Genomic DNA, 24,753 nt, shown 5'->3' with positions numbered 1-24,753 from the left:
ATGCTGCAGTCAATGGACTGATGAATGCCAGGAGGCATTTGATAAGATCAAAGGGTATTTGTCAAACCCACTTGTGTTGGTCCAGCCGGAACCCGGGAGGCCTTTAATTCTCTATTTGACAGTCCTGGATAATTCGTTCGGTTGTGTATTGGGTCAACATGATATCACTGGCAGGAAGGAAAAAGCCATATATTATCTCAGCAAGAAGTTCACATCCTATGAGGTTAAGTATACTCCCCTTGAAAGGACATGTTGCGCCCTGACTTGGGTGGCACAAAATTTGACATTATCTATGTGACTCGAACCGCGATGAAAGCCCAAACATTAGCTGATCATTTGGATGAGAATCCGGTGGATGAAGAGTATGAACCATTGAGAACTTATTTTCCCGATGAAGAGGTGATGCATATTGACGAGGTAGAGCAGGTTGAAAAACCAGGTTGGAAACTTTTCTTTGATGGAGCCACTAACATGAAAGGTGTCGGAATAGGGGCCGTGCTTATTTCTAAAATAGGGCATCACTAACCTGTTATGGCTCAGCTTCATTTCTTTTGTACCAATAACATGGTTGAGTACGAGGCATGCATTTTGGGATTGAGGTTAGATATGTGAGTTCAGGAAGTCTTTGTCTTGGGAGACTTGGATCTTTTGGTGCACTAGATTCAAGGAGAATGGGAGGCTCGAGATTTAAAGCTCATACTGTATCGACAATGTTTGCATGGTCTTTGTCAATGGTTTTGATCAATAGAATTTAGGCATATTCTAAGGATCCATAATGAGGTTGATGATGCTTTGGCTACCTTGGCATCAATGTTGCACCATCCGGACAAAGCTTATGTCAATCCTCTACATATTCAAGTTAGTGATCAGCATGCCTACTGTAATGTGGTTGAGGAAGAACCTGATGGTGAACCCTGGTTCCATGATATCAGGGAATACATCAGGATGAGGGTATATCCGGTACAAGCCACAGGTGATCAAAAGAGAACAATTCGACATTTGGCTAGTGGATTTTTCTTGAGTGGGGGAATTTTATACAAAAGAACTCTAGATCTTGGGCTATTGAGGTGCATAGATGCTAAGAAAGCCACGACTATTATGAACGAAGTACATTCTGGAGTTTGCGGGCCATATATGAGTGGGTATGTTCTGGCAAAAAAGATTCTTCGAGCAGGGTATTATTGGCTCACCATGGAACGAGATTGAATCAACTTTGTGCACAAGTGTCATCAATGCTAGGTACACGGAGACTTGATCCTTTCTCCGCCATCTGAGTTTCATACAATATCAGCACCATGGCCTTTTGTTGCTTGGGGCATGGATGTCATTGTACCAATTGAGCCAGCGGCATCAAATGGGCACAGGTTCATCCCGGTGGCCATCGATTATTTCACTAAGTGGGTTGAAGCTATGACTTTCAAATCTGTGACCAAGAAGGTAGTGGTTGACTTTGTTCATTCAAACATCATTTGTCTATTCGGAATCCCCAAGGTAATCATCACGGACAATGGCACTAACCTTAACAGTCATTTGATGAAAGAGGTATGTCAACATTTTAAGATCATGCATTGAAATTCCACTCCGTATCGCCCCAAGGAAAATGGAGTTGTTGAGGTGGCCAACAAGAACATAAAGAAGATACTTTGAAAAATGGTGCAAGGTTCCATGCAATGGCATGAAAAGCTGCCCTTTGCTTTGTTGGGTTATCGCACTACTGTTCGCACTTCAGTAGGTGCAACTCCTTATTTGTTGGTATATGGTACTGAAGCAGTGATACCCACAGAAGTTGAAATTCTATCTCTTCGGATTGTTGCTGAAGCCGAAATTGATGATGATGAGTGGGTAAAAACCCGTTTGGGGTAATTAAGTTTGATTGACGAGAAAAGACTGGCAGTAGTGAGTCATGGCCAGTTGTATCAAAAGAGAATGGCAAGAGTATACAACAAGAAGGTGCGTCCCCAGAAATTTGATGTGGGCCAGCAAGTATTGAAATGCATCCTTCCACGTCAGGCTGAAGCGAAAGGAAAGTTCGCCCCAAATTGGCAGGGGTCGTTCATTGTAACGAGAGTGTTGTCCAATGATGCTTTGTATTTAACAGATATAGAAGGCAAATATGAAGGTATGGTTATCAATTCTGATGCGGTGAAAAGATATTATGTATGATTTCTTTGGTTTGTCTAATTGTTGTTTGTACTTGGCATGTTTTGAAGATAGGAATGACGAAGGCATTTTATTCTACTATCTAAACACTTTATCCTTTGTTACCCCTTTGAGCCTTATTTATTTTCTTTCATACCCCTCTTTTGGAATCAGTAGCAAAGTTTAGAAACACGGACACAAAGGGTAAATAAAGAAGAAAAAAAGGAAAAGAAAAAAGAGAAAGAAATTGAAAAAGTAAGTAAAGCAAAAGAAAGAGAAAAGCGAGAAAAAAAAGAGAAAGGGAAAATAAGAAAAAAAGAGAAAGAAAAAGAAAAGACAAGTAACAAAAAACAAAGCAATTCCTATGTCATGAACTAAGTTCGACCTGATTCCTTTTAAGGATACATAGGCAGTCTCATGGTTCGGTCCCATCAAAATACAATTCAAAAGTCCCCAGGCAAAGAAACTGGGGCAAAGGTTATGGTTTTATAAAAGATCTGATTTCAAAAGCTGTAATTTCGAACCCATTCAAGTTGTTTTGAGCCTTTATGATATCCTTTCTTTCTAACCATATCTAAAAGCCTGCATTACAACCCAAAAAAACACCTTCCGACCAATATTTGAGAGTGTCAAGTCAAGCGAGATAGAGGTATGATTCGCATCAGGGGAAACACTTCGTGCTGCACAAGGAAAATGAATAAATAAGAGTGTCCTATTGGTGAAAACCCGCTCGGGAACTGTAGGGCGATGGAAAGATGAGAGAAATTAAAATGATAGAGTCTTATTGGTGAAAACCTTCACAGGCACCATGAGGCGACGGTGAGTTGAGAGATAAACAAATGAGAGAGGTTTGTTGGCGAAAACACTTCAGGGGGCCGCAAGCCGAACAAGGTTGGTGACTTTGTAAAGAGATTGAAATATGGAAATCCCGGGCATAAAGTATGACAACTTAAAGGTGATTGTTTGAACAGGCTAGGCTGATTAATCCAAAATGCATGTCATGATCATTGGTGCCAACTGCCTCACTCAGATAAGTCTATTTAACTTTTCTTCCTCAAACAATTCTTCCTGTGTCGAATTCTCTTCTTTATTCCTAACTCGTGAAGTCATTGCATTTCATTTCTTTTGGGATTACTTCTCTAAGGCTTTTCCAATGTCAGCTTTGGTTAAGCAAGCAAGAAAGGATTTCAAAGCTTACTACCAACTTCCAAATTGCACAAAGCAAAGTGCGGCCAAAACATACCAGAAATAGCATGACGCAAAGTGGAAAATAAGGTGTTAGTGAATGTTCGAGTGGTCGAGTGGTTTTATGAATTTTGTGGAAGATACAAAGTTTCAGATTGGAAAGACAAAAATGTAAAATAACGGGGCGAGTGTAGAGCACTCGGGTCATCTAGGGTCCTGTGGTTGAGATTAGGTCAGAAAGTCAAACAATTCTTTGCCAGTCCAAGACAGCCAGTCAGAACTAAGCACGACATTAGAAAGGCCACCTTCAGCAAGAATGCCACAAACTAACCACCACATTTTCAAACTGATAAAATTTTCTTTGATTGAAATAGGGGTAGTAAATTTCATTTATTCTGGAGGAACCCTCCATGAGGAAAGCATGTACCGGATAGGTTCAACCGTAAATATTTAGGACCCTCCTGGATAATGGGATTTAGTTTAAAATTTTTAGGGCCCTCCTGGATAATGAGACTTAGTTAAATTTCAAGACCTTCATAAGATAACAAGATTTAACATAAGCTCTACCTTTAGAAAATATAAGTTGGCTTTGAAGTTTTCACTTTTAAGATGGGATTTAATTTCAATTGTCAGGGCCCTCTTAGATAATGGGATTTAGTTTTTAAATTCTTAGGGCTTTGGGGTAACATGATTCGATTAACACTCACATATGGGCCCAAATACCAAACTGGGGCAAAAGGCTTTCTTTTGGTTTGTCTGTTTTGTTGTAATCAAGCACCCACCTGGAGGACAAGGGAATACAATTCAGGTTTTTGGTAATCAGGCGCCCACCTAGAGAACAAGGGAATACAGTTCAAGTTTTGGCAATCAGGCGCCCACCTAGAGAACAAGGGAATACAATTCTAGTTTTGAAAATCAGGCGCCAACCTGGAGAACAAGGGAATACAATTTAGTTTTTGGTAGTCAGGAGCCCACCTAGAGAATAAGGGAATATTGTCAAGTTTTGGCAATTAGGCGCCCACGTGGAGAATAAGGGAATACAGTTCAAGTTATGGCAGTCAGGCGCCCACCTGGAGAACAAGGGAATACAGTTCAAGTTTTTGGCAATCAGGCGCCCACCTAGAGAACAGGGGAATACATTTCAAGTTTTGGCAATCAGGCACCAACCTAGAGAACAAGGGAATACAGTTCATGTTTTGGCAATCAGGCACCCCCCTGGAAAACAAGGGAATACAATTCGAATTTTGGTAATCAGGCGCCAACCAGGAGAACAGGGGAATACAGTTCAAGTTTTGGCAATCAGGCGCCCACCCGGAGAACAATGGAATATAGTTCAGGTTCTAGTACTCAGGTGCCCACCTGGAGAACAAGGGAATACAGTTTAAGTTTCGGCAATTAGGCACCCACTTGGAGAACAAGAGAACTCATTTTAGAATTCAATTCGAGTTAGCAACAACAGAAATTCGCCTCGAGAGTGCAGGTCAACAGTTCAAGATGCACAACAGAACTGTAGAAGCGGCAAGACCAAGTTTGAAGATGGTAGATAGGATTTTTGTAATTCATAGATCATAGTTTAGCCTAGCTTCATTTTATTTTGTCTTGGTGTAATAAGGAGTTCAGCAAGCAGTAGCAGCAGCAACAACAGTGAAATTACAGCTTCCCGGTAGTCCCAACTACCGAAACTTCCCAAACTACACTAACTTGATTCTTTTATAAAGGATATATAGGCAACCTCGGAAGCAAGGTTCGGTCAGATCTTTCAAAATGCTTACAACGGAGTATCAAACGGGCAAAAATCGCTCGTATCCGCTCACTTTATCTTTGCCCGAAAACTCTTCGTGTTTTCGAGCAAAGAGGGGCAGCTGTGAGCATGTGATTTTTGCCCTATGTGAAATACTCCTACAAATTAAAGAAATAGATTTTTCTCAATTGTTTGCAATTTTAAAGGATTTTTTGTTAATTAATTGCATTTTTGTGCATGTTTACTTTTATTAAAGTCATGAAAAAATACAAAAAACACCATGCAATACATTTAGATTGTTTTTCATGTTTTTAGGATTAATTAATTAATTAATTGCTTTATTAAAAATAAAAATCACAAAAATGGCTCATTTTTTGCATTCTTAGCTTTTCATTTTGGATTATTAATTTCCTCTTTTAATTTAGGATCAATATTTTTATATATTTTATAATTTAATAATTAGTTTAATTTCACAACTTAGGTTAATTTAGGGTTTAATTTAGGATTTTTATTACTTAAGAAAAAGAAAAGAAAAGAAAAAGAAAAAGGATTTTTTAAAAAAAAACATAAAGAGAAAGGGAATTGAAAAGGCTTGGTCTTGAATATCATTGGGCAAATTAATGCTGAAGCCGAAAAATGCTAAGCCCAAAATCCAACCCTGATTTAGCCCTTCACCCTTGCCCAAAAATACCCTAACCCGCGATCCGTTCCCCCTGACCCGCCCTCCGCCCCATTAATATATAATCCCCCTTATAAAACTTTTCCCCAAAATAAACCCTAAATCTAAAGACCAAGAAACGGCACCCACCCCCATCCCCAACTCCGATTCTGCCTCACCGAGCTCACCCAAACTCGTCTGAGTTTCAGACGAGTTCATCTCTAAACTCGTCGCATGGCCCCTCCTTTCATCTCTCTCCAACGTGGCATAACCGTTTCTGACAGATTCCCTTCCTCACATGCCCTTTCTTTAGTTTTTTCGGATTTTTACTCCTTCAAATCGAAATTAGGAAAAATGGGGGGGGGGGGGAGAGAGGCGTTGGATTGAATTCAATTGGATCCACTCCCTCCATTTATCCGTTTTCCATCAAAAGAGGGGTAAAAATTAGATTCGTTTTGGGATTTCTTTTTGGAGATTTCTTGGAGAGGAGGGCAGAAGGTTCGAGAATAACTGAGGGCTACATAAGAGAAGATATTTTCAGAAAGTCGGGGAAGAAAAATCGAAAGGGCTTTCAGACAGATTCTTTTTAGGGTTTTTCTTGGAGAGAAATTTCGGAGGAAAAATTGAAGAGGAAAATTAGGGTTCGAAATATTCTTTTTTTTGTTATTGTTCTTCTTCATTTTAGTCCGAGAGCAGAAAAATACAAAAAAAATATATTGTTGAGTGTTCTATGATTTCATTTTGATGTCGATTATTGGCTAAAATTTCGAAGTCTATAGATTCTATCTTTTCATTTCAATTTCTGGGTTTTGTGGTTATAATGGGATTCATTTGAAATGTTGTTGAGTGTGTTGCTGTTCGAGGTGCTGATCTCTGTCTGTTTCTTGTTGCAATTCTTGTATTTGGAGTTTGGAGCCCAGATTTAGTAATTTTTAGCTGCTTTTCTGTTCTTATAACAAATATTTTGCTGCAACAAGTCCACTATCATAATATCCTATCTTTCTTAGCTCTCTTATTGTGAATGGAGCTCTAGAATCTATTAATATAGATTAATTTAGTGATAGTTATGTTTTGTGTAATTAATCTATTTTGGATTGCATCAATTAGATTGTTTCCCTCATGATTCTGTTTTGTCGTTGAGTTGGAGCAAATTTGGAACAGATCTCGTTTTCATTTTGTGTTATTGTTATGCTTAATTTTGGGTCATTTGTTTGGTTAATTCAGCTTCCTCTTAGCTCTCATCCCCATTTCCCATGTTTCTTTTGCTACAGGACAGAATGAAAACAGAGTACAATGTCCTCTGTTCTTCAAAGTTGTATTTCAGTATAATATTAACTAACTAGTTGGACATAACTAACGGTTAAGCATTTATTTTCAATTCTGTAAAGGAAGAGGTTGTTTTCGACTTTTGTAGGGGAGTGATATACTTGTCCGATATTTACATTTTTAACATTTAGGCTTAAGTTCCCTTTTTCTTAATTTTTGAAACAGTATTCCTGTAGGGTTTGGGTCAGAATGGTTGGTTCATTTTGTTTTTGTATGGCTGATTCATCTTCTGCAAATTTCCTTGTATTGTTAATTTTTTATTTAATTTTCAAAGATGGTGTTCCTGTAAGGGGTTGCTATAATGGTTGATTCATCTTGTCCTTGTATTTCAATTGTCAAATGCCTCGTTAAATCCCAATACAGATTTCTTTTAGTTTTTTTTTTAAAAAAAGGCTAGTTTGGTATCTCATGGTTTTCCGTGAATTCATCTAATATCATTTGTTGCATTTGAGATTTTTCGCTGAAGATTTTTTGAAGTTTCCTCCCAATTCTGATTCGTTTGGTTTATCCCATACTTGTTACTGCATTTTTAAATCAAGAACATTTCATAGAATAATTGAATAATGAGGGACCTAGCAATACTGGATGTGTGTTTTCTTGCAAGAAATTAAAGGTTGCGGGTGTCGGATAGAGCTAATTGGGATCACGCCTAGGCTTTTCAATGGTTTTTTTCCTAATTAGAACCTCTGCAATCGATCCCCTTTCTTAGGAAATTAGGATTATAGATTGAACCTTAATTTAGTTTCAAACATTAATATCCGTAGGATGCTTTAGGCACGTTTAATATATCATCGTGATTGTGGACACGCTCGCGTGACATAATTACGATTCTAAAAATAAAAATCGGAGTATGCGTTTCCGCAACTTTGATCAAACTTTTCTTAATAATAACAAAGCGTTATTAATTGTGGACACATTCGCGTGACAAGAGTTTTGATGCGCCAAATGAAATGAGTACACATACGCATGACTCATTTAATATAATTTCTTAATTAAGAGGCAAATGCAGATAGGTTCTAAAATGAGTCATTAGACAATTTAATAAGCCAAGTATGATTAAAGAAACGGTGCTAAAACAACGGAACCCGGGAATGCCTAACACCTTCTCCTGGGTTAACGAAATTCCTTACCCGGATTTCTGTGTTCGCAGACCGTAAATAGAGTAAATTTCCTCAATTGGAGATTTTAACCGGTGACTTGGAACACCATAAATTATCCCAAGTGGCGACTCTGTATCTAATAATTAATCATGTTTTGATTGTCATTTAAATTGGATAAACTCCTTTATATCCCTTTTCGGGGTAGTAAAAAGGAGGTGTGATAATCTTCAGCAGCATATCTTCTAGCCTATGGTCTAGGTATCGAAAATACTGACTAAGAGAGTAAAGAAGAGTTAGAGATGATGTGATGTCTCGCTTGACATTCCAAAATGACATAAGGAAATCTATGATACAAGCAAGTTGATAGGTTGCTAGTAATATAAATAGAGTTGTGTAGGTCGCAATCTATTGTATGGTGAAGCGACAAGGTTCTTGAAGATAGGAGTAAGGATAAGAATGGGCGAGTGAGAATGTAACGAAAATGGATAAGTCCTCAGGATTAAGCCCATGAAAACAAGAAGAGCAGATGGTTTCTCTAAGTTATACAAAGCTCACTATAACCTGAATGAACTCAAAGGAGTCTAAGACTAACAACATCTAGAAGAGATGGAATGTTGTCATGGTAATAGAATGAGGGTGTAATTGTGATAGATAAAGGATGACGTTTGGGCCTTCGATTGAGTAATGATCTGACAGAGAAAAGAAAGGATCTCATGAATTGGATAGGATTAAAATACCCACGCAAGGTGAATCGCATTGGGATGCTGTGAGATACGGTTATGAAAGGATGGTATCGCCCGGGTGGATCAATCTAATCATTTTAGATGTTCCCCGATGAAACATGAACCCTAGCGGCAGTGTTACATAAAAGGTTAATATATCAGGGATAGATTATAGATCAATATTGAGGTGAATCAACAATGGGTGGATAAAAGTTATAAAGTATGAGATGGGATTAGGCCATCATTCTTAAGATGAACAGTAATGTGGAAGTATGTTTGGTTAGTATGACTTACATAGATGCAGTAAACTCACACGGATGGATAGCCAAGGCTATGAAATAAGATATAGCAATATTCGTAAGTTCGACAAAGTACCGAGTGAAGAACTTCAGCATATCTATAGATGCCCAGAGTGACACCTGTTCAACTACTGTATATCTTCACAAAGTGAGGGCTAGAGATTGGCTAAAAGCTGGAGGAAAAAGAAGAGTAGAGTCGCATAGATGCATTTACAAGGTCAGAGTCATACAAGCTACGTGACAGAAGATAGCAACAGTTACGAGATTGGAAGGATTCCGACCACAAGTCGTGACATGAAAAAGAGTCCTAAAGAGGGGAATACCCTGGCCTTTGGAGTTATTCGGCGAGCGGTTGCATATATGGAAAGGAAAGTACTAAAGTATTCGGAAGACATAAGTTATGAAAATGACAAGTGCATCAGTCAATATTCGAGGACGAATGTTCTGGGGGAGGATAATGTTACGCCCCATGTTTTCATACGTTGAAGTGCGCCATAGTAAATTGATATAAGCTCGAAAATGAGATGTTACATCCCGCATTTTTCGTACGTTAAAGTTTCATCGTAAGTTAGGCGACATAAGTTTGAGAATGAGATTATTTTGGGATTATAAGTATTACATTATTTCAAACAAGTGATGAGTAAGTTCGTGAAGTTGAGAGGGTAAGAAAATAAATTTCATCAAAGTTTGACATGTTGGGATAAAATACGGCCCGAACTTAAGTATTCGGTATTTATAGACTAGTGTCGTACAAGGTACTATATGGCCATAATAGTAAGGTGTACAAGGTATGTTAAAAGTGAGTAGTATTTTAAGTAAGTTGATATAATTCATAATTATATGGATAATTGATTAATTATTGGATAGTAGGAAATTATCAAGTTAATTAAGGTATTAGTGGTTAAATAATAATAATTTTGAATAAGATTTGAACCCCATTAATGTGGCATCCAAAGAGTTTATATACATATGAATCTTGTAATCACATGAAATGTGGCAAAATATGGATTATGCTTTGGCCAACTAAGCCATAAATAGGGCCCACCCCCTACTTAGTAAAGGAATTATCAAAAATCAAGGAAATTGTGCTTGAATCAAAGGTAAAACAATTCCAAAATCAGCAGCAAGGATCCAACGATCAAAATCAAACATTTCCAACGCTAGCATTAGGAATTCAACGAGATTCCTTGAAACAAACATTCCAACGAGGTTTCTTAATATCTTAAGCAACGTGAGGTTTTGCGATTCTAAAAAGAGTACGGTGTAACCTTTCCCAAGAATATTATATGGATTTGTTCCCACTCCAGGTATGTTAAGGTCATCCCTTCTTTCTTTTTGGCATGATCCAAGTTATACAGAAAAAACAAGCAAATGCACAACTTTCATAAACGACTCTATTCATAGAAATACTAGGGGTCTCTGTGTTCTTGATTCCTCCATGTGACATATTATTTTATCATGTATTCATGGGTTTCAAAAATACGTAAGTTGGTAGAGTTTATTTCATGATATTAATCAGAGACATAATGGTCTTATGACGTACCGAGAGATTTTATTAACGTATTTCATATGCATTTCATGCATTTATACATGCACATTGACCCATGAACAGATGGCATTATATACGTGCATATATATATATATATGTATATGTATATGGGATATGGGAAAGGTTATGACGTTATATACACACCACCACCTGATCAGCTAGTATACGTTGATGATTTTCCCCATAGTGGCCGAGATGATATGATGAGATGTCCTCAAAGGCATGATGATGTTCTGAACAAATGTACCTATGCATGACATGACATTCATACGCATATGGATGACACTATAATTGTTTCATGAATTACAGAGTTATCCAGACTTACAGGTTGAGTCATTTACTCTATATTTCTTCCATGTCTTCTATGTACTTATTTATGTACCTTACATATCCGATACATTATTCGTACTGACGTCTCTTTTGTCTGGGGATGCTACGTTTCATGCACGCAGGTCCCGATAGACAGGTCGAGAACCCTCCAAGTAGGCTATCAGCTCAGCGGAAGATGTTAGTGCGCTCTATTTGCTTCGGAGTTTCTTATTTGGTTAATATGACTTAAACGTGTATTGTTTGGTATAGAGGGACTCTGTCCCGACCTTTATGCAAATTATGTATTCTTTGATGCTTGTATAAAGATGCCATGTACGTAAAAGATTGTATGGCCTTGTTGGCCTATGTTTAGTATATGAGTGGTTATTTTGGCCTTATAGGCCCGTATGTCTTATGTATAAGTTGGTATCACATGTTGTATTCTACTTATCTCACGGCAGCCTTCCGGCTCAGCTATCTATAATAGTATGACATGAAAAGATACGTTATGTTGGTACTCGGTTGAGTAAGGTACCGGGTGCCCGTCGCAGCCCATCGGTTTGGGTCGTGACATGATCACACCTCCAGTGTGCAAGGAGCCTCCCTTCTCAGATGCACGAGCTTTCTTTTCTTTTTCGCTCTTCTCTAAGAACTTTGCGGTAAGCCATTGCCTTGTCAAATCATCCCATAAATTTTGAAGTAACCAGTCAGGCTTCTTGTTCTTCTTTCTAGCATTGGAGAAAGCATCTAACAATTGCTTTCGAGCTTTATGATAAAAATTTGCAGCCACTTCCGCGCTATGGTGGTGTTCCCATACAAACTTGCTCTGTATTTCAAACATTAAATATTATATGGAATTATCATAAATATAAATTATTAAACTACTTAAAAGAACATTTATACCTTAAATTCGTTGAATATTTTCTCCTTCAGCGAGAATGGAAAATCAGTCCAAGTCGCATAAGGGCCATCATAAAGCTTTCTGATGTCTTTGGTGATTATCCTCGTAGTCTTATTACTCGGGACGAGCCTGCAATTTAACAATAAAAATACATTAATATCTTAGTAAAAATGTTACAAAATAATAAACGCAAAAATAACAAATAACTCTTACCCATCTCCCTTAGGACTGTGATGATCCTGCCATATTGATCATAAGGTACTTCCTCGTTACTATCATCATCATCGTTCGAAGCATGTGTATTGGAGGCATGTGTGGACGGATGATACATAACACCAGGTGGTCTTCTATTTTCAAAGTGTCATCTCATGTGAGGAGCAGAACTCATCGACGCATATAACCTCTTTAACCTAGGTATAAGTGGTAAATAATGCATCTCCTTGATAGCGACCACATTCCTACTGGAAAGCCTCTTGAAACAAGGCTTTTTGCAAAATTTACAACTATCTAAAGTTACATCATCTTTATAATATAACATGCAACCATCTTCACAACAATCAATTCTCATTGACGAAAGTCCTAACTTAGAAACCAATCTCTTTGCCTTATAGAAATCACTAGGTAAGTTGATATTAGGGTCAACTAGTTCACTCATAAGGTCAATGAAAGAGTCCATGGCTGATTGAGAAATATTCCATTCAGATTTGAAACTTAGTAATTGTAACTACCCGGCCTGTCGTTTCATGGGTTACCGCTCCGTTTTCCATATTTTTGCTTCTTTATGTCTTGTTCAGCTATTTTATGTGGTATCGGGTTGGTTGGTTCGGGTTCAGAGTAGTTTTGGAGAGGTTTGAGTCTCTTAGTGTATTTTAAGTAAGCTTAAGTTGGAAAAGTCAATCGGACGTTGACTTATGTGAAAAAGGGCTCGGATGTGAATTTGATGGTTCGGGTAGCTTTGTTAGGTGATTTGGGACTTAGGAATGTGATCAGAATGTGTTTTGGAGGTCCGGAGTAAATTTAGGCTTGAATTGACGAAATTGCAATTTTGGCATTTTCCGGTTGATAGAGGAGATTTTGATATAGGGGTTGTTGATACCCAATTTTTTTCTATATATTTTTTAATACACATATATACTTTCAAAATAGCATATATGCATATATAAGCATGCCCAAGCTTTTTATAATTTTTCTATAATTTTTAAAGGCTTTGAATTTATTTATTTCTTCCCCTTTTACTTATAAAATTTCCAAAAATTATCTTTCTAATTATTATTGTTGTAATTTAGCCATATAAATCTTATATTTATACCAAAATATTGCTTAAATATTTTTATGCATTTTTATAATTGCATTTATATTTTTCTAAGCCAATTTGCATATAATTGCAATACTAGCCCTATTAAGGCACAATTACGTTATTAATGTATAAAAGGGTATTTTATATTTTTAAAATATTAAAAAATTATTTTTAATAATTTTTAGTACACAAAATATTTTTTAGAAATCATTTTGTTATTTTTATAAATTATATAGTACTGAAAGTGGCTATTTAAAACATAGCCAAACTTATTTCAATTTCAGCCTAAATTCAACCCAATACCGAGCCCAATTTCTAATTAAATTACCCGATGCAGGCCCCAAATACATTTTACCCGACCTAGGCCCCCTAATCCTGGCTGTTGATCTCTGAGATCAACAACCCGTATTTGTTCTTACCATTTTTAATTCCAAACGACCCCCCAAAACCTAATTCATTCTACAACCTACCCCGCCGCCCTAAAATCCTCTCTGCTCTCAAAATACTCTCAACCTAACCCTAATGTTCAAACGCCGACCATCCCATCTCCGGCCATCACTGGTGACCTCTCATCGTCTCCCAAGCCTTTAATGGCTTCTCTCATGTCATTCTTGCTTTTTATAAGGCCCTCAAGGGCCCAAGGCCTTACCGACTTGCATCTAGGGTTCATCTCCTACCTATTCCTGGTTATTCCAGTGTGATTTCAAGCGAAGTCGTTTTATATTTACTACGGTCTATGGGTTTCTAAACAGGTTTCTTCATCTCTGTATGAGTCTCTTTCAAAACCCTAATTTCTTTTCTATACCTCCTAGATCTGTACAGATCTAGGACGATTTGAGTTTGTTTCTTGAGTATTTTACATTATCCTTGGGATTCTTTACGATAATCATATGGTTTCAAGTGTTTTTTCACCTTTTCTAAAACTAGGGTTTTCGAAATTTCTTTTAAAAAAACTTTGTTTAAATGATTTTTTGTGGTTAAACTTCTATTTCTCACATATTTTGACTGATTCTATAAGTCTACTATAGCCTTAACTCACCTATGCTGAAAGCCCTAATTTTTTAGGGTTCTTCGTTGGTTTTTGAGTATTAGCATGACTGACCGGTTCTCGTTTTGAGTTTTTGTGATTTCTCGTGATTGTCTTGCCTTGATATGCTTCTATTGAGTTTCTTAGTCTAAACTTTTACTGATTCTATGTGTTTGTGTTCATCTTGACTGTTCACATCAACTTGCATTTTTCTCACTGAATCAGTATTGTTTAACTTTCATCTTTTGCTAGAGTTGTGTGTCGATTCCTGACTATCCATGTCTTACTTTATTTATATGTTAAACATGCTGACTCTTTTCATGACTTTCTCTTTGATTGAGCTATGTAATATTCTGAATTCTTTATCTCTTGGTTTGATTCGAACACTTTCCTTTAAACCTTCGAGTCTTGCCTTTCTACTCAATTTGATTGATTTGCTTCCCTTAGTTAATTTTTCCTTACATTGTCTGCATTGTTACTTGATTCTTACTGATTATTTCCTTAACTAGAATTTTCTGAACCTATCCCTAATTACATGTTCTATACTTGCATTGTTTGAAGTCTTTCCTTATTTGTTATACTCTAGCTATGTATGATTTCTTTCCTTATTTGTCACCTGCTCTTTACCTTTGAATTAATTCCCTTAATTAAGGGAGGACTCGAACTAATTTTATTCTAAGTTCTATGCTTACTGAACAATTTGATTCTTACCTTATTCACCTAGCTTTCAAACTACTATATATATAGCTCTCTTCTACAGTCTTACACACACAGAGACATTAGTTCACATCTCTCTTACACTCAAAGGCTCTTCTGTTCTTTGTTACTTACTATTATTACTGAATGAGCCAACTGCAAGTCAAGGCTAATTATTACACTCTCTTGTTCTTTACCTTTCGTTTTCTCTCTTTACTGGTATGTTCTGATTTTAAATTCAAGTTCTCAAACCAATGTGTTTCATATTGCTTCAGTTTATCATATTCCTAATCTGTTTCTATCTACTGTTTTGTTGTTCAACATGTAATTGACCTATTACTTCACCTAGCTATGTCTTATGACTTCTAGAATCAGCATGTCTTATGAACTAGTAGTCTGTTTAAATCTGACTCTACCTTGTCTTTGAATTCTGATTTACTTGCTAGTTAGTTTCTAGCATGAACCTTTCTTTGCAAAGTAATTTTGTTACTCTAAAGTACCTCCAGGTCCATGAGAAAGGGATGGGTAGTGCACGCATAGGACATTGTCATGGTTACTAGAATGCTTTAGGATATGACCAAGGGGTGGGACTTGGGTAGAACAAGATATGATTATTACGCCTAATGTCACATGTAGCCCCTCATTGAGGAGTGTTTACCGGACATTGCATGGGGTGATCCTGTAGGCTAACCAACCTAGGACCCCTCCTTCCCAAATTCCCTTTGCTTCAACTTTACTTTCCTATATGTACACAATTTGTTCAAGTCTTTCCTTTGTCTCATTGTTTGAGTCATGTAATATCCAAACTTTCTCTTATTTGTAATTATGTGTTTAAAACTATTTATTTGTTAATGGACTAATTCATAAGTATAAGTTCGGATGGGACCTACCGTTGTGGACCGAGAGGGGTGCCTAACACCTTCCCCTCAAGGTTATTTCGAGCCCTTACCCTAAATCTCTGGTAATGCAAACCAATCTAAGAGTTAATTTCTCTAGGTGCCCTAACGCACCATAATCCGTTAGATAGCGACTCTTCAAAATACCCAAATCCCAAAAGGAAATGAGTTATTACCCTCATGAATGTCGAAACCCGGATTTCACTCCGTGGAGGGAAGAAAATGGGGCGCGACAGCATGGCGACTCTGCTGGAGATACCATTAGGATATTACCATAACGAACATATCTTTTGTGAATTAGTCCAAGCATGATTTATCCCATACCCTTTCCCCTTATTTGAATTTAACTGCCTATTTTCTTTTAAGCCTTTATGATTCTTTATTCCTGAAACTGACTTGTCTCTTTGTTTCCTTTTTTTGTAACTGTCTTTTCAATTATTTAAATACTGTATTTATTTATCCTCCGTGCAAATACTTGACTACATGCAATTAATTATGTTACAGCTCCTTTTTTACCACCCGAGGGGGATGTAAGGGAGTTTTTCCAATTTAAGTGACATAATCAAAATGGGATTATTTTATTTATCAAAGTCGCCACTTGGAATAGTTTATTTGGTATTCCAAGTCACCAGTTTATTTTAAAATCCCAAATCGAAGAAATTTTCGACTTTACTTTATAAGTCTGCGAACCAGAAATTCTAGATAAGGAATTTTGTTAACCCGGGAGAAGGTGTTAGGCATTCGCGGGTTCCATGGTTCTAGCATGGTCTCTTAAACTATTGATATTGGCCTATTATCTGATTTACTACATGTTTTAAATCTATTGTGCATTTTAGCTTAGAACCGCTTTTAATTAATTTAAACCACTTTTAGGAAGATTCAATGTTATTTAAAACACGTGTTAAACCACGCTACATGAAATACACCCCCAGTTCACGACACGTTTTATTTAAAATTGTTTAAGAAATTGAAATTGGGTTGCATGAAATGTACACCCGGAATCTAAAAATCACAACTACATCACGGGAACCATACCCGTAGCTATGATGAGTTATTTAAAGAAACGCTCCTAAAGCAACTACGAAGGTTCTAATTTAGAAGCAACACTTGTGAGGGCCATGGATAATTTAATTGATGGCACATCTCAAGTTTTCTATAAGAGCTAACTAGTTTTATGAGGGCCATGGGCTTAGGAGTTTAATGACACACCTCGATTTTTAAAAGGCTTGATTAATTAGAGTAACCATTTTGTATTTAAAACAGATAACAAAATGTGCTGTGCTTCTAGTTATTTTATTTTATAAAGAAGTTTGGGGCCGGTAGTATCCCATTTGATCATCCACCAAAAGATTTATCCATCCTTTCAAGTGTGTTGGGCTCGAAATTTGGCCCAAAGAGAAAGTGAACTAAATTCTAAGGCCTGGACATGCTTGTTTCTCACCAAGAACCTACTCACATTGAGCTCGAATTAGGCGGGCCCAGTTACTATATTTTCGGGCTAGGCCTATCCACCTCTAACATTAACAACGCTTGCATATTTACAACAACTAAATCTCAGTTTTTCATCTAAGTGAAACAAGTATCCAAAATCAAACACAATTCTAATTTCTACAAATGATAATAAAAAGCAGATATTCATTTTTTAACTCACGATATAAGAGGATTTCTACAATTGGATTCATATTTTTCGGGCTTGGGGTCCAGGATTAATGACCTAAACCCAGATTCATTTTACTTGGGACTCAGACAACCCACGTTAAACAAAGAATAGCCATATCATCTTTATAGAGTGGGCTCATAATCTGGACCATTTGCATCACTATTATTATAACCACAATATAATCTAACTCCTAACATAGCTACTTTGAATCCCAACATATGAATTTAAAGACCTAGTTAGTTACAGTCTTCCAAAATAAATATTTTCCCAAAAAAATATATACATTACATCAGGACTTAATACCTAAACTAACTATATTTGAAGCTAAAGCTATTACGAATTTCATCTCATGAAGGATCCGAGCTTCTTTTGAACATGATTTGTCCACAACAACCTGATTCCATTTCCAAGCTTTTGAACCTGCTGATTTGGCCAATTAATAGCCAAATCCGCAGGTATCAGCTTACAATCAAACAGATAAAAAGATAAACAAAAGGATTTAGATAAAGGGGAAGTTGTATATTCAAACAAAGGTAAGAAAGCTGACTTCAAAACCTCACAATCAGTCTTAATGGCTAACTGAAAATCATAAGGCATTCAGATATAGATTAGCTTGTTCATGTCTAAGGTCTAAACTCACATATTCAAGGTTTAACTACATTCATGTCATTGTAGGCTAAACACTATCATAAAAGAGATATTCATTTGCACAAACATCATTTATACAATTGATCTCATATTTCCTTAACAACAACATTACATGAAGAAGGATAAAGTTTAGTACCTTGCACAATAGCAACACAAAAACAACAACTAAAAGGTGCATAAAACTGGTTAAAACGTTAAACAAAGATGGAGCAGCAGAAGGACAGGAGCAGCAACAACCCAAAACCCCAAAATTCCAAACCCAAGACCAACCACTTGAACCCAGAAATGACCAACTAAGTAACCCACAGAAATTCTCTATTTCAAGCCATTTTCAACTTGTGAACAATCAGAAAAATGAGAAGTTTTGAAGTTTTCAAGATTTCTGGAATTTGATTTTTCAGAAAGAAATTAGAGCTTTTTGTGCAGAGAAAATAAGGATGAATCTGTGTGTAATCTCCGTGTGAGAGTAAGGGAAGGTTCTCTTTATATAGAGTGCCCAAAGAATGACATCTAGAAAAGAATATTCTGACCTAATTCTTTTACTGCAGAATAGTACAACATTTCTACATAGTTGTCCGTCCTTTTTCCTTATCCAAAACCAGTAGTTTCTAAGGATAAGGACAATTGTGTTGTGTTCTAGAACTTTCCTAATTCTATCCAATGTGAAACCCCAGTTTTACCCTTTAGGTTACCGCTTATTTCAGTTTTTATCACAATTTTTTAAGTTCAGTTAAGTCTCTAAAGTTTCTATCTGTGAGAAAATTAGAACAAACAAGGACAAAACTGAAAAGGGTCGAAAATTTGGATCAAAATGCCTAAGCAGGTTGAATGGGTGCAGTCTAAACTTAATACGAGGAAGTGCTTGATTGATTAAAACTGAACGAGAACTGAAACTAATCAACAATGCATTTAAACAGTAATCCAAAAATCTAAAATGCAACTAGAAAGGAACCAACTAGAATTCAGAGTCTATCAATTTGTAGAACTTAAACAACTGAAACAATGAAAAGCTAAACACTCATTAATTCTCCTAGAATAAATTGACTGTGAATAAAAGAACATGAAATCATGGGAAAACAAAGTAAATAACAAATTAAACTAAAAATGAAACATAAACTAACATGATTAGTTCCTAATGACCAAATGCAAAATAAGAAATCTAGGACAGGCAATTATAGACAAAACAAAACACAAAGAGAAATCAAGCAAAGGAAAGGAAAAAGAGATGACTAAGAGAAAAGAGAAGAAAGAGAATAGAAACACAGCCTAGAAAATTACCTATATTGGAACAAACTGGAACCAGAGGAATTGGCTAGAGCTCGGAGTAATTAGGGCAGCTTGAAAAAAAATAGTTCAAATCCACATAAATCAACTACTCTCATCAAAAATAGTTGATTCACGTAGCATTGAGCCATTAAAATCTCGCAGTTGACTCTTTAAGGTTCCAGAATCAAAGATCCAAAATTTGATCAAATTGAGGCTGATTTAGAGGGGGTAATGGTAGCTTAGGGTTTAGAGAGGGGCAAGGATAATAGGGTGTTAATTTGGGGCGGTTTGGTATAGTTAGGTTTTTTTGTCCTCACTTTGATCTAAGATTCAAGCAAATCTGAAGGGATTCGAGGGAAGCTAGTTGGAGATTAGGCATCAGGAGGTGAAGGGGGGTTTAGGGTGTAAATTTGGGGAGATTTAGGATACCGGAACCGCCGTGAGGCGATTTCCGGCGGGCGGTTTGTGGCGGAGGCGGCGATGAAATACGAGTGCGGCTAGGGTTCCTTGAGAGAGAGAGATGAGGATGATGACTGAAGGGGTTAGACGGGGGGGGGGGGGGGGGGGGGTCTCTCTTCAGACAGTTTTATATTTAATGAACCCTCAGTTCCGAGCCGTTGGATGATTAAAATCCAACGGCTGAGATTAGGTTATTACGAAACGGGGTCGTTTGGTTTGGGAGTGGGTTGGACCTGGTAAAGTTGGGTTTGGGCCTAGATCTGGGTAAGGTTTGGGAACAAATTTGGCATTTAAACAACCCAATCACTTAATCTAAAACCCCATTACAAATAAATCCTTATTTCCTTTTTCTTTTGTTTTCTTTTTCTCTTTTTATAATTAAAAAATCCTACAAAAATTAAAATCCTAAATTATCTAAATTGCCCAATTAAAACAATTACTTAATCGCAATAATTATAAAAGCTACTTAATCTTAAATAAGAAAAAAGAAGAAAAAATCAATAACCTAAAAATGTAAGTGTAAATATGAACATTTTTTGTGATTTTCAATTTTTATAAAATAAATAATTACTGATTAATCCTAAAAATGTAAAAACAAATCCTAAATGCAATGCATGATATTCTTTTGGTATTTTTCATGATTTAATAAAATTAAACATGCATAAAAATGCAAACAATTGAATAAAATTGTACAAAAAATTCCTAAAATGGCAAATTATTAACAAAAAATCTATTTTCTTGGAATGTTATAAGAGTATCTCGTATAGGGCCAAAATCACATGCTCACAGCTGCCCTTCTTTGCTCGAAAACATGAAGGGTTTTCGGGTAAAGACAAAATGAGCAACTATGATGGATTTTTGCCCGTTTGAAACTCCATGAGAAGCATCTTTCGAAAAAGCCTGACCGAACCTTGCTTCGGAGGTTGCCTACATATCCTTGGCTATAAAGGAATCAGGTCAGTGTAGTTCTGGAAGTTTTGGTAGCTGGGACTACCGAAAAACTGTGATTTCACTATTGTTGTTGTTGTTTCTGCTTGATGAGCTCCTTATTACACCAAAATGAAAGATAAGAAGCTAAACTAGCTAAGCCTATCAACTACGAGTTACAAGATTCCTATCTATAAACCTTCTAAAGTTTGATCTTGAGTCTTTGCTAGTTCTTCCTGCAGACTCCGATCTGAATTTTGATGCTCGTTAGCTGCAACCGCTAGTTCATTCTTCTTTAGCTTTTCGGATCAGGGCGAGACATGAAAAGTTTGTGACTTCAATCGTATCTTGAGTCGTCCGCATCTTTTCTCCGTTTATACACTTAGAGTTCACTTCTTTTCTTGTTTTTCTTTTCTTTTATTTAGGTTTAGACTTCTTCTTTTGGTCATCTCAAACCTTATGCCTCACGGTGAAAATCTGTTCGGGCATCAAAGCAAACAAATGAACTAAATTTTATGCCACAGTTTTCATTAGAAAAATTTTGTGAGTTATTGTAACAAAAATCTAAACTATTTCTTTACTGAAAGCAATTAAAATCGGGATTGTGTATCCTTGAGAAAAAGAGATTAGGGAATGGAGACCCTATATCTAAAATGCAATCAAATGGGGATCGGAGGCACTGAGTTGGGAAGATTAATAGGTTATGCTGGAAAAATGACTGGGTTATGCCGGAAAAGAAAAAGGTCCTACTAGGGAGGTCCACGGGTTATGCCAAGAAAATCAACGGGTTATGTCGGAAAAGAAAAAGGTCCTCGAGTTATGTTGGGGAGGTCCACGGGTTATGCCGGAAAAAAAGGTCCTCGGGTTATGCCGGGGAGGTCCACGGGTTATGCCGGGAAAAGTCATCGGGTTATGCCGGAAAAGAAAAAGGCCCTCGGGTTATGCCGAAATTGTCCACGAGTTATGCCGGGAAAGTTATTGGGTTATGCCGGAAAAAAAAACGTCCTAGGGTTATGCCAGGTTGTCCACGGGTTATGCCAGGAAAGGTCATCAGGTTATGCCAGAGAAGAGAAAAGGTCCTCGGGTTATGCCGGAGATTAACTAGGGAATGAAACCCTATAATGGAAAAGATTACCAGGTTATGCTGGGAGTGACTAGGGAATGGGCCCCTATGTTGGGAGAATGCAGCTAGAGATTGGGGACCTTAGGCTACCATGATTTTGGAATTTTTCTTCTTCCTATTTTCATTTCACTTTTAATACTTTATTCAAGAGAATGCATGAAGGGTTTGAAAGGGACTTCCTTTTTTTTGGGTTAACTTCTACTATAGGACCATTCTAGTTTCTGCGCTCCTTGCTTTTATTGTACCTGCTTTTTGCGAGGTTATCTTAGATTGCACCTATTTTCAAATAAAAGAACAATTTGTTAGTTTGAAATGGTGGTTGTTTTTGTGGCCTTGATTGTTTTGATCACTTGATCTCGGCCCAACTCTTTTGCTAAAACCCTTCACTGCTTGCTGGCTTTCTAGAGACTGATTTCTCTTCTAAAATAGGATATCTCGAGTTTTCCCAGAATTTCACATGATGATTAACCCTTGGGGCTTGGTTTTTCATTTCATTTAGCCTTTATGGGCACTTGACTTTGAATTTACATCCTTTTCAAGAGTTTTCGACTCCGGAGCATTGTCTATCAAGGCCAGTCGAGATCGACTTGAGGCACCTGCTGAGGCTGGATGCTTTTCCTTGAATTTTGGATTTTGTTAAATAGAAACTTGTAAAACCAATCTTGCCATCTTTTCTTTCGATTAGTTTCGAAAGAGGATTAAAACCGAAAGGGATTCAAAGAAAAGTAAAGAAAGGATAGGATAATGAATTAAAAGATAAGTGTAACTTTCGGGGGAGGGAAAAAGGACTTATCTGGAGTTCATGCAGACTTCATATAGACATGACATACTTCTTGGACTAGATACCCAATCCGTGCAACTATCCAACTTATCATAAACCCATTATGACCGGTGTTTTAAAACCGGGAAACTTTGCTAGGACTTTTTCAGTGCCAATGGTTGTAAGGGATTCCTTCTTTTTGATCAACGACGCCCTTTGCAGGTTTTCGCCAATTGACCTCTCTCATTTCTCTTCTCACCATCGCCTTATAGTTCTCTTTACGAGTTTTCACTAACAAGACTCTCATCTTCAATCTCTCTACTTACCATCGTCTTACGGTGCCCGGGTGGGTTTTAACCAATAAGACTCTCTCATTTTATTTCTCTCATTTTGATTGCATCGGATTCAAGCAACCGCATTCTCCAATTCTTGAACATCTCATCGCTTGATCAGAAGGACTTGAACAGGATTTAGGGTAAAAAGAGTTCGGATCGAATTACAACTTTGGAACCTTTCTAGGGAACCGTTGCCGAACCATTATAGCATCTGCCCCAGTTTCACTTTTGGGGGAATTGGGATTTTTATTTTGGTGTGACTGAACCCCAGAGAGCGGCTGCCTACGTATCCTTTCGGAATCAAGTCAAACGTAGTTTAGGGAAACTTTGTTTTTGATTTTGATTTGTTTTTGTCTTTTTTTTGCACGAACATTTTCAGGTTCCAAAGAGGGTAATCAAAGAAAGGTAACCGACTTAAAGGGTTATCAAAGGATTGGAGTGTTTGGGGTAGCGAGAATGAAGACCTTCGTCACCCCAATCGGATAATATTGTTGTTGTAGAAAGAATAAACATAATACCTTTTGACTGCGTCTGCATTTACAACTATTTCAGGGTTATTTCCTTCAATGTCTCCCAAGTACAATGCCCCTTTTGGCAATAGTTTTCTTATAATGTATGGGCCCTTCCAGTTGGGAACGAACTTTCCTTTTTCTTCTAGTGATGAGGGAGAATGCATCTCAAAACGAGTTGCCCCACTTCAAAGTTCCTAGGCCGCACTTTCTTGTTATAGGCACGGGCCATTCTTTGTAGATAAAACTGCCTGTGGTAAACTGCGGCCATTCGCTTTTCATCAATCAGGGTTAACTATTCCAGACGGGTTTTGACCAACTCACTATCCTTAACTTCAGCCTCAACGATGATTCAGAGAGAAGGGATTTCAACTTCTATAGGTATTATGGTTTCAATGCCATAAACCAATAGATAGGGTGTTTCCCCAATTGATGTGCGCACGGTTGTGCGATATCCCAACAATGCAAACGACAACTTCTCATGCCACTGTCTCGAACTTTGGATCATCTTTCTAAGAATCTTCTTGATGTTCTTGTTTGTCGCTTCAACAGATCCATTAGCTTTGGGCCGATAAGGGGCAGAATTCTGATGTGTGATCTTGAATTATTTGCATATCTGCCTCATCAAATGACTACTCAAGTTCGTAGCATTATCTGTAATGATAGTCGTAAGAATACCAAAATGGCAGATGATATTGGAATGCACGAAATCCACCACTTCTTTCTTAGTGACGGCTTTGAGGGTGACTGCTTCAACCCATTTTGTGAAGTAGTCAATGGAAACCAATATGAATCTATGCCTATTAGAAGTTTTTGGCTCGATTGGACCAATGACATCCATACCCCAAGCAACAAACGGCCACGGTGCTGACATAGGATGCAGTTCTGTAGGCGATGCATGAATCAGGTCACCGTGCACCTGACACTGATGACATTTTTGGACAAAACTAAAGTAATCTTTTTCCATAGTCATCCAGTAATATCCTGCTCGAAGGATTTTCTTTTCCAAGACGTATCTATTCATGTGGGGTCCATACACTCCTGCGTGCACTTCATGGATGATTCTCCCGGCCTCTTCGGCATTCACACATCTTAACAAGTTGATATCTGGAGTCATTTGGTACAAGACCTTGCTGCTCAAAAAGAAACCGCTGGCAAGCCTTCTAATGGTTCTCTTTTGGTCTCCATTGGCTTGCTCGGGATATTCTTTCGTCTTCAGAA

At 37.3% G+C, this 24,753-nt stretch overlaps 1 protein-coding gene across 1 annotated transcript; it reads left to right on the top strand.

Moving 5' to 3' along the window:
- The first annotated feature begins 309 nt into the window (after positions 1-309).
- LOC138871580 (uncharacterized) lies at positions 310-1,206 on the top strand. Its single transcript, XM_070149465.1, has 2 exons — positions 310-439; positions 749-1,206. The coding sequence occupies exons 1-2, from the start codon at positions 310-312 to the stop codon at positions 1,204-1,206; spliced, it is 588 nt and encodes a 195-aa protein (XP_070005566.1).
- The last annotated feature ends 23,547 nt before the right edge of the window (positions 1,207-24,753 follow it).

Source organism: Nicotiana sylvestris, chromosome 6 (genome assembly GCF_000393655.2).
Source record: "Nicotiana sylvestris chromosome 6, ASM39365v2, whole genome shotgun sequence".
Classification (NCBI taxonomy): domain Eukaryota; kingdom Viridiplantae; phylum Streptophyta; class Magnoliopsida; order Solanales; family Solanaceae; genus Nicotiana; species Nicotiana sylvestris.
Note: the sequence above shows the minus strand (reverse complement) of the source record. Positions and strands in the feature narration are given on the sequence as shown.